This window comes from Meriones unguiculatus, chromosome 9 (assembly GCF_030254825.1).
Source record: "Meriones unguiculatus strain TT.TT164.6M chromosome 9, Bangor_MerUng_6.1, whole genome shotgun sequence".
Taxonomy (NCBI): Eukaryota; Metazoa; Chordata; class Mammalia; order Rodentia; family Muridae; genus Meriones; species Meriones unguiculatus.
This window is the reverse complement of record NC_083357.1, coordinates 83,313,550-83,327,445: the sequence shown is the minus strand read 5'-3', so window position 1 is coordinate 83,327,445 and position 13,896 is coordinate 83,313,550. Positions and strand designations below refer to the sequence as shown.

The window sequence follows — 13,896 nt, the reverse complement described above, 5'->3', positions numbered from 1 at the left end:
CCTGAGAAACTCTGTGCAACCATAGTAACCAGACAGCAGGCTCTGTGTAACCTTGAGTGAGTTCTCCTATGTTTTGACCAAGTAAAGCTCCTACATGAGAAACTGCTTATACTTTTTTGCCTACTTAAGTGTTAACCTGACGTCCATTAAATCGACACCTGGATCAGCATGTAGACTTGGTGTCCTTCTCTGTATCGTCCTGTCTCTCTCTCTCTCCCAGCCCTCTCTCAGGTGGTATTCAGGTGTCACTGCTGGTCGGTGACGCCTCACTATAGGAATAATAGTTTCCCTGTTTTGCTATTACAAAGTGTTCAAGGCATGTCTCTTCAAGTATATTTTGGGCTTCTTCAGGACAGCATCTGGGTGTGGAATTGCTTGGCATTCACTTTACTGAGATTAACCAAGTTTTCATCCATGGTGGTTGCCCTAGCTTTATACTTCTCCCATCTATAAAATCCACCTCTTCTGTACTGTACATGTTGGTTTTATTTCCTCAGATGAGGGATGAGAGTGGTTCCCAAGCCTTTCTAGCCTTTTCTGAATTCGGGTTGGCTGGTTTAGCTCAGCTAGGCTGGTGGACTGATTCAAACTGGCTTCTGACTGAATTGCTCTGCCCAGTCTCAAACTAATTCTGACAATGTATTTTATCTTCTGAGTCCTTCTCTGAACTGCTGTCTTCACCTGTGTCTGGCTTGTCCTCTCTGCAAACAGTCTCTACAAAACTGTCCTGTAAGAAACTCTCAGTAAATTCTCTCTCTTCCTGTCCTGTTCTCCAGATAGTTGGGAATATCCTATCTGTGACTCATTCTGTCAGTCTTTCTCTGATTTGTCACTCTGTCTGCCTTCTCTAGATGTCACTTTCAAATATGGCTGCTTCCTTCTATAAACTAACCTTACCTTCATTGCTTGGGATTACTGGTGTGTACCAAGGGTATGTCTCCATTCCAGCCAGATCATACTGGACTTTATATGTGATCCCTTGCCACAGCAGCTATGTGGCTGATTAAAATTCCTCTGCAGTATACATTAGGCAAAAACTTGATGGCTTTGAAATTTGTGAGATTTTCTAGTTTACTAAAGGTACAATGGTAAAGGTACTAATGGTACAACTCTTGCTTTTAATCAATTCAACTTTCTGCTATAGTCATTCAGAGTGACCACTTACAAGTATGCTAATAGTATACTAGATACTGAGGCTGACCAGAAATGATGAAACAGTATTTCTAGATTCTGAGATTTTCCATGATTACCTTTTCTTTCCAACTTTGTTTCACCTTGCATACTAATGCAGCAGAGGGGTGTGTTTCTGCAACTGGATCATTAGAGTGAAAGACATTTTTGTTGTCTGCTCTGAATGAGGGGTAAGGAATGCTGCATTCAGCTCTAATGATGCATAAAATATACTTAAAAGTTGTGCAAACATTCTTTTCAACACTGTGTTGCAGTTGCAGTGAATTTTTGTGGGGAAACTCCAGAGTGCTCTTTATTACCTGGAAACTCAAGCTCCTGTTTATTTACATTCAGAATCTTTTATGTGCCAAGGGCGTAAGAAAGAAAGCAACAACCTGACATCTTGACACTTAGAAGTAGGTTCACTGTTTTAGAAAGTGATCTGACACTCAAAGCCAGCTCATGTTGCTGCTGTCCTGCTAGACAACACCTTGTAGAGCACTGGTGCCAGACAAGGGCACTCTGTGACCATGATAAAATAAGGCAAAACAAGACTACTTAACTTTGTCTAAACACACACACACACACACACACACACACAAAGGTAGTAACACCAAAATGTCCATATGAGTAAATTCATGGGAAACCATTATGGACTGAGATTCATTTTGTGCTCAGCTCTGAAAACAGGTTCCAGTAGACCATACCAAACCAAAGCAGTCACTCTTATTGCTGCCTGTTTAGACTAAAGTCTGAAGTGGGCTGGTTTGGTTGTGTGTGACATAGTACAAATGAACATTAAAACAAGAAAAGTAGCAAATACTACCTGCAAGACCAAAACCAAACCTAACCTTCCAAAGCTATAGAAGAAAACTTAACTCAGACTTTAGGCTCTTTTTTTTTTTTTTTGAAACCCTGTGATAATCTCCATGGAATACCGAGAATTGTTTTTTTGTACCACGATCAATACTTCATGTTTACTTGTCTTGGCTCACATCACCTCCATACAGTCAGAAGATCAATATCTTTAAGGAAATAGTTCAAAGGCAAAGATGACTTTTAAAGGCGAAGAAACAGTGATGTATGAGAAAACTGCATTAGCCTCCTAGCTTGACCTTCAGTGTACACAACAAATTCTTGTACATGGTTTCAATTCAAGGACATTTCTATATATGCCAGATGAAATTCTTCAATCCTGTCTTCTTGACCTCTTTTGGCTTTGGTGCCTGCTATGCCACTCATATGAACCCCCTGCCAGTCTTCTGCCAGTGAAAATCCATGTATCCTTTCTACGTAACCATCCTGCCCCTCCCTATTCAACAATGGAGAAGGAAAAGGCTGAATCTTGGTGCCAGCCAGAGGGGGATCTCCTAGGAAGAGATGTGACACAGTGCTGACAGCTTGTCACCATCTTACATACTAATGAAGCTCAAGGGAGCCATCACAATGAGGATGTGTAGGATCACATTGCTGCTCAGGTATGCGTACCCCTTGCCCACTACTCAAACCTAAACCTCATTTCACAGCTCCAAAGATGGAGAGATCCTGGGATTTCTTCATTTGTTCCTTGTAGAGGAATTTTAATTCAGAACACAGCTGCTCTTGCAAGAGATCACATCCAAAGATCTTCTGTATGATTCCGCTGGAATACAGTCCAGGAGACAGAGGCAACCAGATCTGAGCTCAAGGCCAGCCTGGTATAGAGCAAATTTCAGGCAAAAAAAGCTTAGGTCCAGGTGGAGTGGTATATGCCTTTAATCCCAAACAATGAAGGTAGAGTTAGTTTGTAGAAGGAAGCACCCATGTTTGAAAGTGATGTTTTGAGTAGCAGAAAAAGTGACAAGTCAGCGAAAAATTTGACAGAATCTCTGTCACGGGAAAAGAGAGGAAAGGGAAGCTACTTACAAGGCAATGCAGAGAGAGGGGAGGCATTTTTTTTTTAAAAATATTTATTTTATTAATTACAGTTTATTCATTTTGTATCCCAGCTGTAGTACCCTCCCTCATCCCCCCCAAACCCACCTTCCTTCCCTCATCTCCTCCCATGCCCCTCCCCAAGTCCACTAATAGGAGAGGTCCTCCTTCTAGGCTATTAGGTCTTACCAGGATTGGCTGCATTGTCTTCCTCTGTGGGCTGGTAAGATTGCTCTCCCCTCAGGGGGAGGTGATCAAAGAGCCAGCCACTATTTTCATGTCAGAGACAGTCCCTGTTACCATTAGTAGGGAACCCACTTTCAGACTGAGCTGCCATGGGCTACATCTGTGCAGGGGTTCTAGGTTATCTCCATGCATGGTCCTTGGTTGGATTATCAGTGGATATTAGGCATTATACTATAGGATAAACATACTAATATCTGTACACCTAAAGAAGCTAAGCAAGGAGGAGGACCTGGGTAAAATGATCAATCCTTATTCAGAAAGGCAAATGATACTGACATTGGAAGAGGGAGAATACAGGGAACAAGACAGGAGCCTACCACAGAGGGCCTCGGAAAGACTCCATCCAGTAGGGTATCAAAGCAGATGCCGAGACTCATATTCAAACTTTGGGTAGAGTGCAGGGAATCTTATGAAAAAAGGGGGAGATAGAAAGACCTGGAGGGGACAGGAGCTTCACCAGGAGAGCAACAAAAGCAAAAAAATCTGGCCACAGGGGTCTTTTCTGAGGGGAGGCAATTTTACTGAGAGGGTAATAGAGACAGGTTGCATAGAGAGAACTCAGGTGAAGACAATGAGCCCGAGAAGGAGAAGAAGCCAGGAGATTACAGCAGATTGCTGGAGTTAGTTTGAGGCCAAGCAGAGCAATTCAAGGGCCAAGAGAGAAGCAGTTGAGTAAGTCAGCTGGGAGGAGTTAGAGCCAGAGCAGCTCAGCTGAACCAAGCAGCCCACAGCTCAGTAAAAACTAGAAAGCCTGAGCTTATTAAGCAGTTAAGTCTTAGAGGCTGAAAACATTCTAAGACTAGAAGCTTCCAAGACTAGGCCTAGGTTAGCAGACAGAGGCAGTAAGTCTTCATAACAAAAAGTGAAACAGGTGAATAAAAGTTCCGTTTACATTTTCTTTTCCTAGTGTGGCCACACTGAACGGATCTACAGAGTTTTCTTTTCATTACCTGTTCTCTTTAATTGGCATATTGAGGACAGGTGCCTGAGTCTCCCTTAAAAAGGCCGCTTGGGCCCAGGTTTCCTCTACTTTGTATTTACGATCTCCTCCTGTTCTTAAAAACTTGTCGAATGGCTGTTACAATTTTACATTGGCTATTTGTATCAACATCTGTGAAACACAATAAACTGTGAATTGTTTAGATGATGTTCCTTTTAATTTTTGGTTGATTCAGAGTAAGCACTCAGGCTTTGAGGCATACTGTGTTGCTCAAAATGTGAACCAAAGTTCCAGAAAAAGCCACACCTATATGAATAATTCTACAAGGTTGATTGACCAGAATTCCCAAGATTGTTGAGTTGGAATGCTGAAATTCCAGGGGCAAGTAATCTTGGTTCACCTAATTGCCATTCATCACTATGTTTGATCTAACATTCTTGTGATTATTAAGTTTCGATCTTCCTTAAAAATCCCTCTAGCTTCCACCAACCTCAAGCCAGAGACTGGCATCCCACAGCATCTAAAGGCTCTTTTCTCCTAATGTGTCTGAAAAATTCTTTGATGACTTTCTTCCGTTCTGCAACGTTCCTTGGCTAGGGTCACTCATTTTTGGTTTCAGCGTGCACTCGCTGATTCCTTTTGAGGCCAAGGCTGTGTTTTTATGTAAACGGTAACCAAGTCTAGTAAACATCCCTTCTAGGAGCATTGGCGCTGGCAAGCTGAGCCCAGGAGTATTTTCTCCCAGGTAGCGAGATCTCCAGAGACCAGTGAGAGGACTTACCAGTTACTTTCACACTGAGCGCTGCTCAAACAGTACCGAGGGACTCCCCAAGTCCAAGCAAAGCCGGGCCAGAGACTCTCATTGGCTCCACCTTCCTTCCAAACCTGTACTTCACGCTCAACCTCCGGGCGAGGCGCCTGCACAGCCGGAGGGGGAGAATCGTGATGGACAGGACGAAGAGCCAATCAGGCCCAGGCGTTGGCGTTCCCGGAAGGGGCGGGGTGCCGCGTTACCGGCTCCGCGGCTCTGGATTGGCTGATCGGACTGTCTACGGTGGCGGGAGATTTCGGATGTGTTGGGCCTGCCGGGTGCAGCGGTTAATGCGCTGCGGGCGTGAGACCCCGGAAGGTGATCCTGCGGAGCACAGCCCCACATCGGGGTGCGATCGAGACCCGGAAGATGGAAAAGCACCGGGCGCGCGCTCTCGGCCGGGACAGCAAGGCGTCGCGGAGGAAGGGTCTGCCGCCCGCGCCCCGCGCCGGTCCCTACGAGCCCGGGGAGAAGCGCCCCAAGTTGGTAAGTGTGGGCCAGGGCCTCGGGGTGCGGCGATTCCCGGGACCTTCAGTCCCCTGCGTCCCAGGCTGACAGCCCCGGGAGCGGCCAGCTACGATTGTTTCAGAGCTGTTAAGCGGTTTAGACCCACAGTAACGGGGGATGTGACTCCCACTTGGGACTAATGTTCTGTCTGTGAAGTTCCGCATTTCCTAGTGCCAATCTGAAAAACAGTTCAAATATCTCTGTGCTGACGTCATCTAGGCGGATTCTGCATTAAAAAAAAAAGTTGAATTTCATCCCACCCTTTTATCTTAAGTCTGAAAATGAACGTCTAGCTGAGAATCCCCCGACTTCCTCCTAACGTTTTAATACAACAAGAACCTTTTAAGGTGAACGTATTTTTCCAAGTTGAGGCAACTCGTTTTCAAATTTGGCGGGATATGTAGTCACTGCTAAAGAATGTGTTTAATTTGGAAGGAGTCTTCAAGTATCAGAAACCCGTTAACTAGGTTGCGTTTGCGTTCTTAACTCGTGAGCGAGAACTATGGTTAGCACCTGGTAAGGTTTTTGTTAAGGTCAGCTGGAGGAAGAACAGGTAATGAGGATGATTTCATTTGGTTTGTCAGTTTGTGTGGTTTGGCAGATTTTGGTATTAGTCCAAGAGAATTGGAAACTTAATTTTACTTAGAGGTATGGGAAAATTCTTTTTTTGTGATACTAACATCATTTGCCTTTTGCCTTCTCTGGACAAATAAAACTTGAAGAATTTAAGCCACGCTTCATGAACTTTAGGGATGTAGATTGTGAATCAAATACTAGGTGTAATATTTACTTGTAATTGAACACAACAGAGAGCAGAGACATCAGAATACTGACAGTGAGCAGCAGTGGGGATTGATCATACAGAAGAGAGCATCAAAATAACAAGAGGAACAGCAATATTTTGTGGAAAGGGCCAGTGTGTGTCATTACTTGTATCCAGTCAGGGCTGAGACTGAATAGGAGAGAGTTAATTTGGTCATGAGAGATTCTCACGCTGAAAGGAATCCTTGGGAAGATGCCATCTCTTCCATTTATACTTTCTCTCGGGGTTAATACTCTTTGTATTTTTTTCTGCACCCTCATGGTCCACAGAAAATGTGCGAATTTCTGTAGCTTACGGCGAAGCATTCCTGAATAAATATTTGATTTTGTTTCTCAGGTATGTCATGTTGACCATACCATTAGTTAAAAGTCATGTAAAGTTGAAATGAAGTCTAAAAGACAACATACTGAAGTTCTAAGATAGAAAACACACCTACAAGGTTGGCTTCATGGGTTGGCTTGATTTGAATCATGACTTCATAACTCATTTAGAAGTAATTTAGATTCTTGATGATTTCCACAATTAGACTTCTGTTTACATATTATTATTTAAATTTTTTAATGTTTTGAGATTATAATATAAATACACCATTTTCCTCATTCCTTTTCCTCTCTCCAACCCCTCCCATGTAACACCCCTTTCTTAAATTCATGGCCTCTTTTCCTTTAGTTGTTTTTACATATATATGTATTTTTAAATTATAAATATATATTATTAAATATAAGAATACAACCTGCTCAGTCCCTGTAGTACTTGTATTTGTGTTTTCAGGGCTGATCATTTATTATTGGATAACAGCTGGTGTGCTTTTCCCTGGAGAGCATTATTCTTCTATCACCTTTCTTAGTTGCCTGAAGTTCCTCGTCCTGAGCTTTCCACCTTCCATATTAGCATCTCTTGTTGGTGCTGTCCTTGTTTAGGTCTTGTTTAAGCAGCCAGTAGTTGGTAAGACTTCATGGGTATCACTTCTGACATTTTTAGGAGAAACAATTTCACAGCACATTTCCTGTCCCTCCTGCTCTTACAGTCTTTATGTCTCCTCTTCTGCAATGGTCCCTGGGCCTTAGGTGCTGGCTTTGTTTTGTAGATGAATAAACTGGGACTGGGTTTTGGAACTCTACATAATGATCAGGTGTGGTTTTCCATGATGGTCTCCATTTGTTGCAAAGAGAAGTTTCCTTGGTGAGCTGTGAGAACTATACTTATCAATCAGCTATATCTGGAGAAGGATGTGGCCCTAGTAATTTCATTACATGTGCCTTCTGTTTCAGCCATTTGGCATCATCTACTTTGCTATCATATTTGTTCTTAATATTTGATTTTAGCAGTTACTTTTTATTTTGGTAAGTTCCTGTTGCTTCCTTTTCATACCTGTCTGGGCATTCTTGATAGTCCTTTGTGTCTTGGCTGTTTATTCCTTATTAGTTCTGGTATGTGTGGTCTTTGGACCTTTACATTGGCTTGGCTTTATGGTTGCTTGCTTTTTCCTCCTTGTTGGCTTAAGGAAGATCATCACTTTAAACCAGTGGAATTCCAGGAGGTCTAGATGGGGTGTTTTTCTGTGGAGGTGTTTTTCTGTTTCCCGCAGAACCCTGAGCATGCAGCTAATTTAGGACCATTGTTTTTTTTTTCCCTGTTGAACTCTTCTGCTTCACCTGTGTCTTTGTCAAGCCCGTTGCCTATTCTAATTTGCCTCAGAGCAGCTGTTTCAGTATCTCCCTGCCTTGATCCCATACTGGCAAACGTGTTTTGGGATGGAGACTATCACAGATTCTAGCTGTGTTGCCAGGAGTGATTGCTCTGTGGTTCAGTCAGCTTTATGGCTGGATGTCTAGTCAGTTCTTTGCTTTTTCTTGATTTAGATGAAGCGATGTTAACCTGATTTCTTTGGTAACTATGTCATTTTCTGGGCTTTTAGAACAAGTAATGTAGCTTTGCCATATGGCAAGGGTAGGAATGATTTATTTGCTCCCCTCTTTTTTTTTTTTTTTTTTTTTTTTTCACTTCTATAAAGCGAAAAGCTGATAGTAAACTGGTTACATGGTTCCTGTGTTAGGTAAGCCCCGCTTCTGGTGCCTGCTGAATCCTGTTTTGATAAGGCAAATGAATCCTTGCTTTCTACTGAAAAGACTGTTAGCTTCAAGTCATTTGCGAACTGGGTAAAAAATATTGGTAGTTTATTTCATGTCTTCCTAGATAAGTGTAAATAGTAGAAGCTGGTCTATAACTGTATGATGTTTGGCTGAATCAACTGCTGTGTGCTAGTAGCAAACCAACCACTTTGGTTTCAGTAGAAGATACAGCAGCTAATGCGTACTGAGATGCTGAGTTAGCTAACGCTGGGGACAGTCAGTACAGTGCGACGGTGCTGAGAGGAGAGCTGGGTGCCTCTGCAGGCTTCAAAACGGAGATGGAATTTAGTAGAATCATTGCATGTGGGACCTGCCCTAGTTCTTGTAAGCAGCGTAGGAAATAGCTTAGGAAATGGCTTAATTGGTTCTAATCTAGTCTTTTGGTAATATCTGAACTAGTTGCTTGTTTTGAGCCTAATCAGCTAACTGGTGTTTGGATCTTCCGTAACCAGCCAAATTCAGTTACCCTGATTAAACTTCATTGTTTTGGTCTGTTGGGTGGAGAACAGATGGGTCTAAGGACATGGCTCACTCAAAATCAATTAGTTGAAGTCTTTGTCGTTTGTGAAAACATGAGTTGTACAAAGGTGCTGACCGCCACACAGTCTTGATCCTTAACTATTACTTTGTTTCTAATGGATTTTAGGAGTTTGAGTCCTTCACAGCTTCTTTCCCCGTCTAAATGTCTAAATGTGTAGGTAATGATATCTCAGTCATAAGTAGGTTGTGAGGGGGGAAGAGGTAGAAAATTGAACGGCTTGTGTTTATCGTAGAATTTAGGAAGAGGTGAAATCAGAAAGGCTTAATGACATGCTTGCTTTGTTGTCTGGGTGTGTTTGGAAGCAGGTGTAGGAAGACATTCTACTTGTTAGTCTGTGGAGCCTTCTGCTGTTACCTTATGTAGCAAAAAAGAACTTTACTGTTATGTTTGCAGGCTAAAAATGGTAGGTTATTTTAGGTTGCTACAGTGAGAAGTAAAGTTTTCCCGACAGAGGAGACGAAGGTGGTATGACTGCATGAGTGATACAGCCATTGGAAACTGGGCCTGTGTTCTCCAAAGCATGGGTGTCCGAGTCATGGCCAAACACATGTTGCTGTGGTGTCTAGAGGAGAGGCCTTACCACCACACTGACTTTGGTGCAGTGAAACAGACTTGGAACTTCTGCCCTCTAGAACTGCTGGGTGAATTTGTGATTTTAGCCACCTGCTTTGTGGTTATATTTTTTCTAGCTGTTATTGGAAGCCAAGTAGGTATTATAGTTACAAGGATGATCATGTTGAATTGGCTTGGAACCATCTAGTCTGTTTAAATTCCTTTTTCTTCTTCTTCTTCTTTTTGAAACAGGGTCTTACTGTGAAACTCTGGCTGGCATTACTATGTAGATATTTAGTCAAACTAAAGAATGCAGAATCCAGATAATGGTATATTAGTTGAAGGTGTTGGGTGCCTTCATGCATATTAGCTGTATCAGCAGTCTCTGTAATGTATCAGCCATAATAACCTCCATTTGCAGGTAAGATTGTTTTATTTAGGGTGTTTTTCTGTGAAATAGCCCAAACCTTTCTCAGATTTTGCTTTCTAGTCTTCCCTATGAATAGAAGCTACCCTTCCAAAAAGACCCTCCCCCAGAACAAAACCAACACAAGTTTTTTTCTTTATCTTTAGTCATAGGAATAGTGAGGTTCAGAGGTTAATGTTTTGGTCGAGGTTATATAGCTGTAAGAAATCCAGGCTTGGTCCTTAAATCACCTCCCGTCTATTTTTTTAATGGCTGTGTTATGAAAAATGCATCAACTGCCTCTTTTGGGAGTATAGTTAGCCACTGAGAGATGCAGTGTTTAGTATTTGTAGACTGGGCTGGATCTTTTTCTTTGAGGGTAAGGATGGGTGGGCATAGGGATGATTGTCTCAGATTTAGAGCAAAGCTTAATTGCTTTCTTTCAGAGGTGCATGTCTTTAATTATGAAGCAAGCAAACTGACATACATTTATTATACTGTGAAACCTTGCATCACATCTAGTCTGTCTTGTAGCAATTGCTTCTGAACAGATGTTACCTGAAACACCTTTGTGCGGTTGGTGGAATGCTAAAATTTGTCATTCTTTTATTATTGTTGCCTTGAATTAACTCTGCTTTATGGCATAACTTTATTGCTGTGTCCTAGGATCTTTATATATTTATTGCCTTATAAATTGGATTTAAAATTGGCTTTTTATATAGAATGTAAATTAACATGTATATAACTTGTTTATGTTTGCAGAATAATACAAGAAAAAAACCCCGCCAGGTATTACACTAATGTAATTGTCTTTAACTCTGCACGTAGTGCCATCCAACCCAGGAATGGAGTGCTGACGAATATGCTTACTTCATATCTGTGCTTGTTTATCCCAGAGCCTCATTTGACTTTTAGATCTATAAAATATAGATTAGGCATAACCTTTTACTTCATGGGATATTAAGGATCAAAGCACTGAGCTCTTTTTGAAAAGCATCTACAAAGGTAATGTCTTTTTCCTAGCAGCAGGACAGCATAGAAACACCTTACCATTGGGAGCAATTTTTCTCAAATAGCAAGGCAAGTGGTCATTATTAACTTAGGGGACAATCTGAGAGTTTAAAAGCATTCAGCTTTGTTGCTGAAATGATCGAGTTTCCAGTTAACGTGCTGCAGCCTATCTGGAAAGCTTGCTATATAGCCTTTGCTCTTCACACAGCTCCCTGCCATTCTTTGTTACTGTTTTTGTTTGGGGAGGCATGGATAAATAACATGAGCAGTAACTTCTCCCATTCTCAGGGCTTGGATCCCAACTGTGCCATGTGGTAGCTGGGTAGTTGCAGGCAGTAATGTAGGTGCCTTTCTTCACATGGAAAGCAGGGCAGTTTTGCAGTTTAAAACTTAGTATTTTATAGGCCTAGAGGAGCAGGGCTCGGCTCACTATCGTCTCTGAGTGTCTGCTGTTTAAAGCATTGCTGCTTTTGCTAGGATTGTTATAGGAATAGCAGCAGTGCAATTTCTGTTTATATTTTAGGTCACTAGGCACACATACTGGATATTTGACTAACTTCCTCATCCTGGAAAACCTTCAGGTTAAAGACCAGGTTTGCTCCCTCTGGATGGAGACAGAAACATTATTTGGCGGTGCCAGGTTTCAGTGGTGGCAGGGCCATGATCTAATGACTAATGGTTAGGACAGGTTTCTAAAGCTCTCTGAGGAGTGTTACTCTTTGGAAAATGAGGCTCATGGAACTTTGAGGACTGCATATAAATGAAACTTACAACCAAAAGAAACCTACAAGGGGAACAACCACAAATTAGGAGAAAAACCTCCTGTGATGCTCTGGAATCGTCTTGAATGATAATAAAAATAATGTCCTAATATATGTGTAGATATAAAGCAAAGTATATGTATTTATGGATCTTTTGTAGCTATCAAACTAAGCCAGATTTACATAAATCCAAAACAAAACTATAAAACTACTAAGATGCAAATTAACAAACACCATTAGTTTAATGTGATTGATGACTTGTTGCTGAAACTGAGTCACTGTTATTGGATTTAATAGTACTTGCATCAAGTTTTCCAGCTTAGCTTTTTGTTTAATGATGAGACAAAAATGGTGTCAGTACTTATCAGTAGTGAGGGTGTATAAAGCGAATGTCCGAAGGTTAGTTCTAATAGGCATCTTGGGTAAAATAGAGCCTTGTAGTCTTAAATATATCTTTATATATTTAATAATAAAAGAGGCTCTCACAAATAAGCTTTAAAAATGAAAAATTTTAAATCCCACTGAAATGTCCTTTTTCTCTTCTTCATTTGTTATGTCCCTGTAATTTCCCTTGAGGTCTTACAGGGCTTAGAAAAATTTAAAAGCATTTTATTTTAAATAAGCAGGTTTTGCATACTAAAATCTGTACAATTAAAGAAGCTAAGCAAGAAGGAGGACCCTGGGTAAGATGATCAATCCTCACTCAGAAATGCAAATGGGATGGACATTGCAAGAAAGAAAAAACAGGAAAAACAGGACAGGAGTCTACCACAGAGGGCCTCTGAAAGACTACCCAGCAATATATCAAAGCAGATGCTGAAGCTCATAAGCAAACTTTAGGCAGAGTGCAGGGAATTTTATGAAAGAAGGGGGAGATAGTAAGACCTGAGAGGTCGGGAGCTCCACAAGGAGAGCAACAGAACCAAAAAATCTGGGCACAGGGGTCTTTTCTGAGACTGGTACTCCAACCAAGGACCATTCATGGATAGAACCTCTACTCAGATGTAGCCCATGGCAGCTCAGCCTCCAAGTGAGTGCGAAAGGGGAACAGGGACTGTCTCTGACATAAACTCAGTGGCTGGCTCTTTGATCACCTCCCCCTGATGGAGGAGCAGCATTGCCAGACCACAGAGGAGGACAATACAGCCAGTACTGATGAGACCTGATAAACTAGGGTCAGATGGAAGGGGAGGAGGACCTCCCCTATTAGTGGACTTGGAGAGGGATATTGGAGGAGATGAGAGAGGGAGTGTGGGATTGGGAGGGAATGAGGTAGGGGGCTTCAGCTGGGAAACAGAGCCTGGACTGTAATTAATATAAAAAATAATTTTAAAATATCAAAAAAATTCATGGTCCTCTCCCTTAAAAAAAATTAAAACAGGTTTTGATTTTACTCTTTTCTTTTTTTCTTTCAATTTAGATCTGTGAATGGAATTAGTAATTTCTTTGTTCCAGTCATTGATCATCAAGGTAACATAGTAAATCTTGGGAAGGAAGAAGGCTATGACTTAATGTATCAGATGAGGGCATTTTTTGTGCTGAGTGATTTGAGCTGCGTTTAGGTAGATGAGGTTCAAGTCATAGCTTCGTAAGTTAAAGAATAGCTAAGTGCCTGTTCAGAGTGAGACTGCTTCCTCCAAGCAGGTGTGCTGTAGAAGTTTTTGAAATCCTTAGAGTATGTTACATGGATTAATTTTTTTTAAATTTTTTAATTTTTTTATTTTCCATTAGTTACATTTTATTAACTCTGTATCCCAGCTGTATCCCGTTCCCTCATACCCTCCCAAACCCTTTCTCCCTCCCTCCCTCATCTCCCTGCCCCTTTCCAAGTCCACTGATTGGGGAGGACCTCCTCCCCTTTCATCTCACCTTGTTTTATCAGGTATCTTCAGGAATGGCTGCAAAATCCTCCTCAGTGGCCTAGCAGGACTGCTCCTTCCTTGGGGGGTAGGGAGGTCAAAGAGCCTGCCATTGAGTTCCTGTCAGAAATAGTCCTTGTTCCCCTTACTATGGGAAACTTGGTTACTGAGCTACCACGGGCTTCAGCCGAGCAGAGGTTCTAGGTTATATCCATACATGGTC

At 41.7% G+C, this 13,896-nt stretch overlaps 1 protein-coding gene across 1 annotated transcript in view; it reads left to right on the top strand.

Moving 5' to 3' along the window:
* Window positions 1–5,336: 5,336 nt before the first annotated feature.
* The window catches only part of Diaph3 (diaphanous related formin 3), a 485,489-nt gene continuing 476,929 nt past the window's right edge, over window positions 5,337–13,896 (top strand). The window contains 1 exon segment of the mRNA XM_060391498.1: window positions 5,337–5,567. Coding sequence (XP_060247481.1) covers window positions 5,451–5,567 — 117 coding nt within the window. The 5' untranslated portion in view covers window positions 5,337–5,450.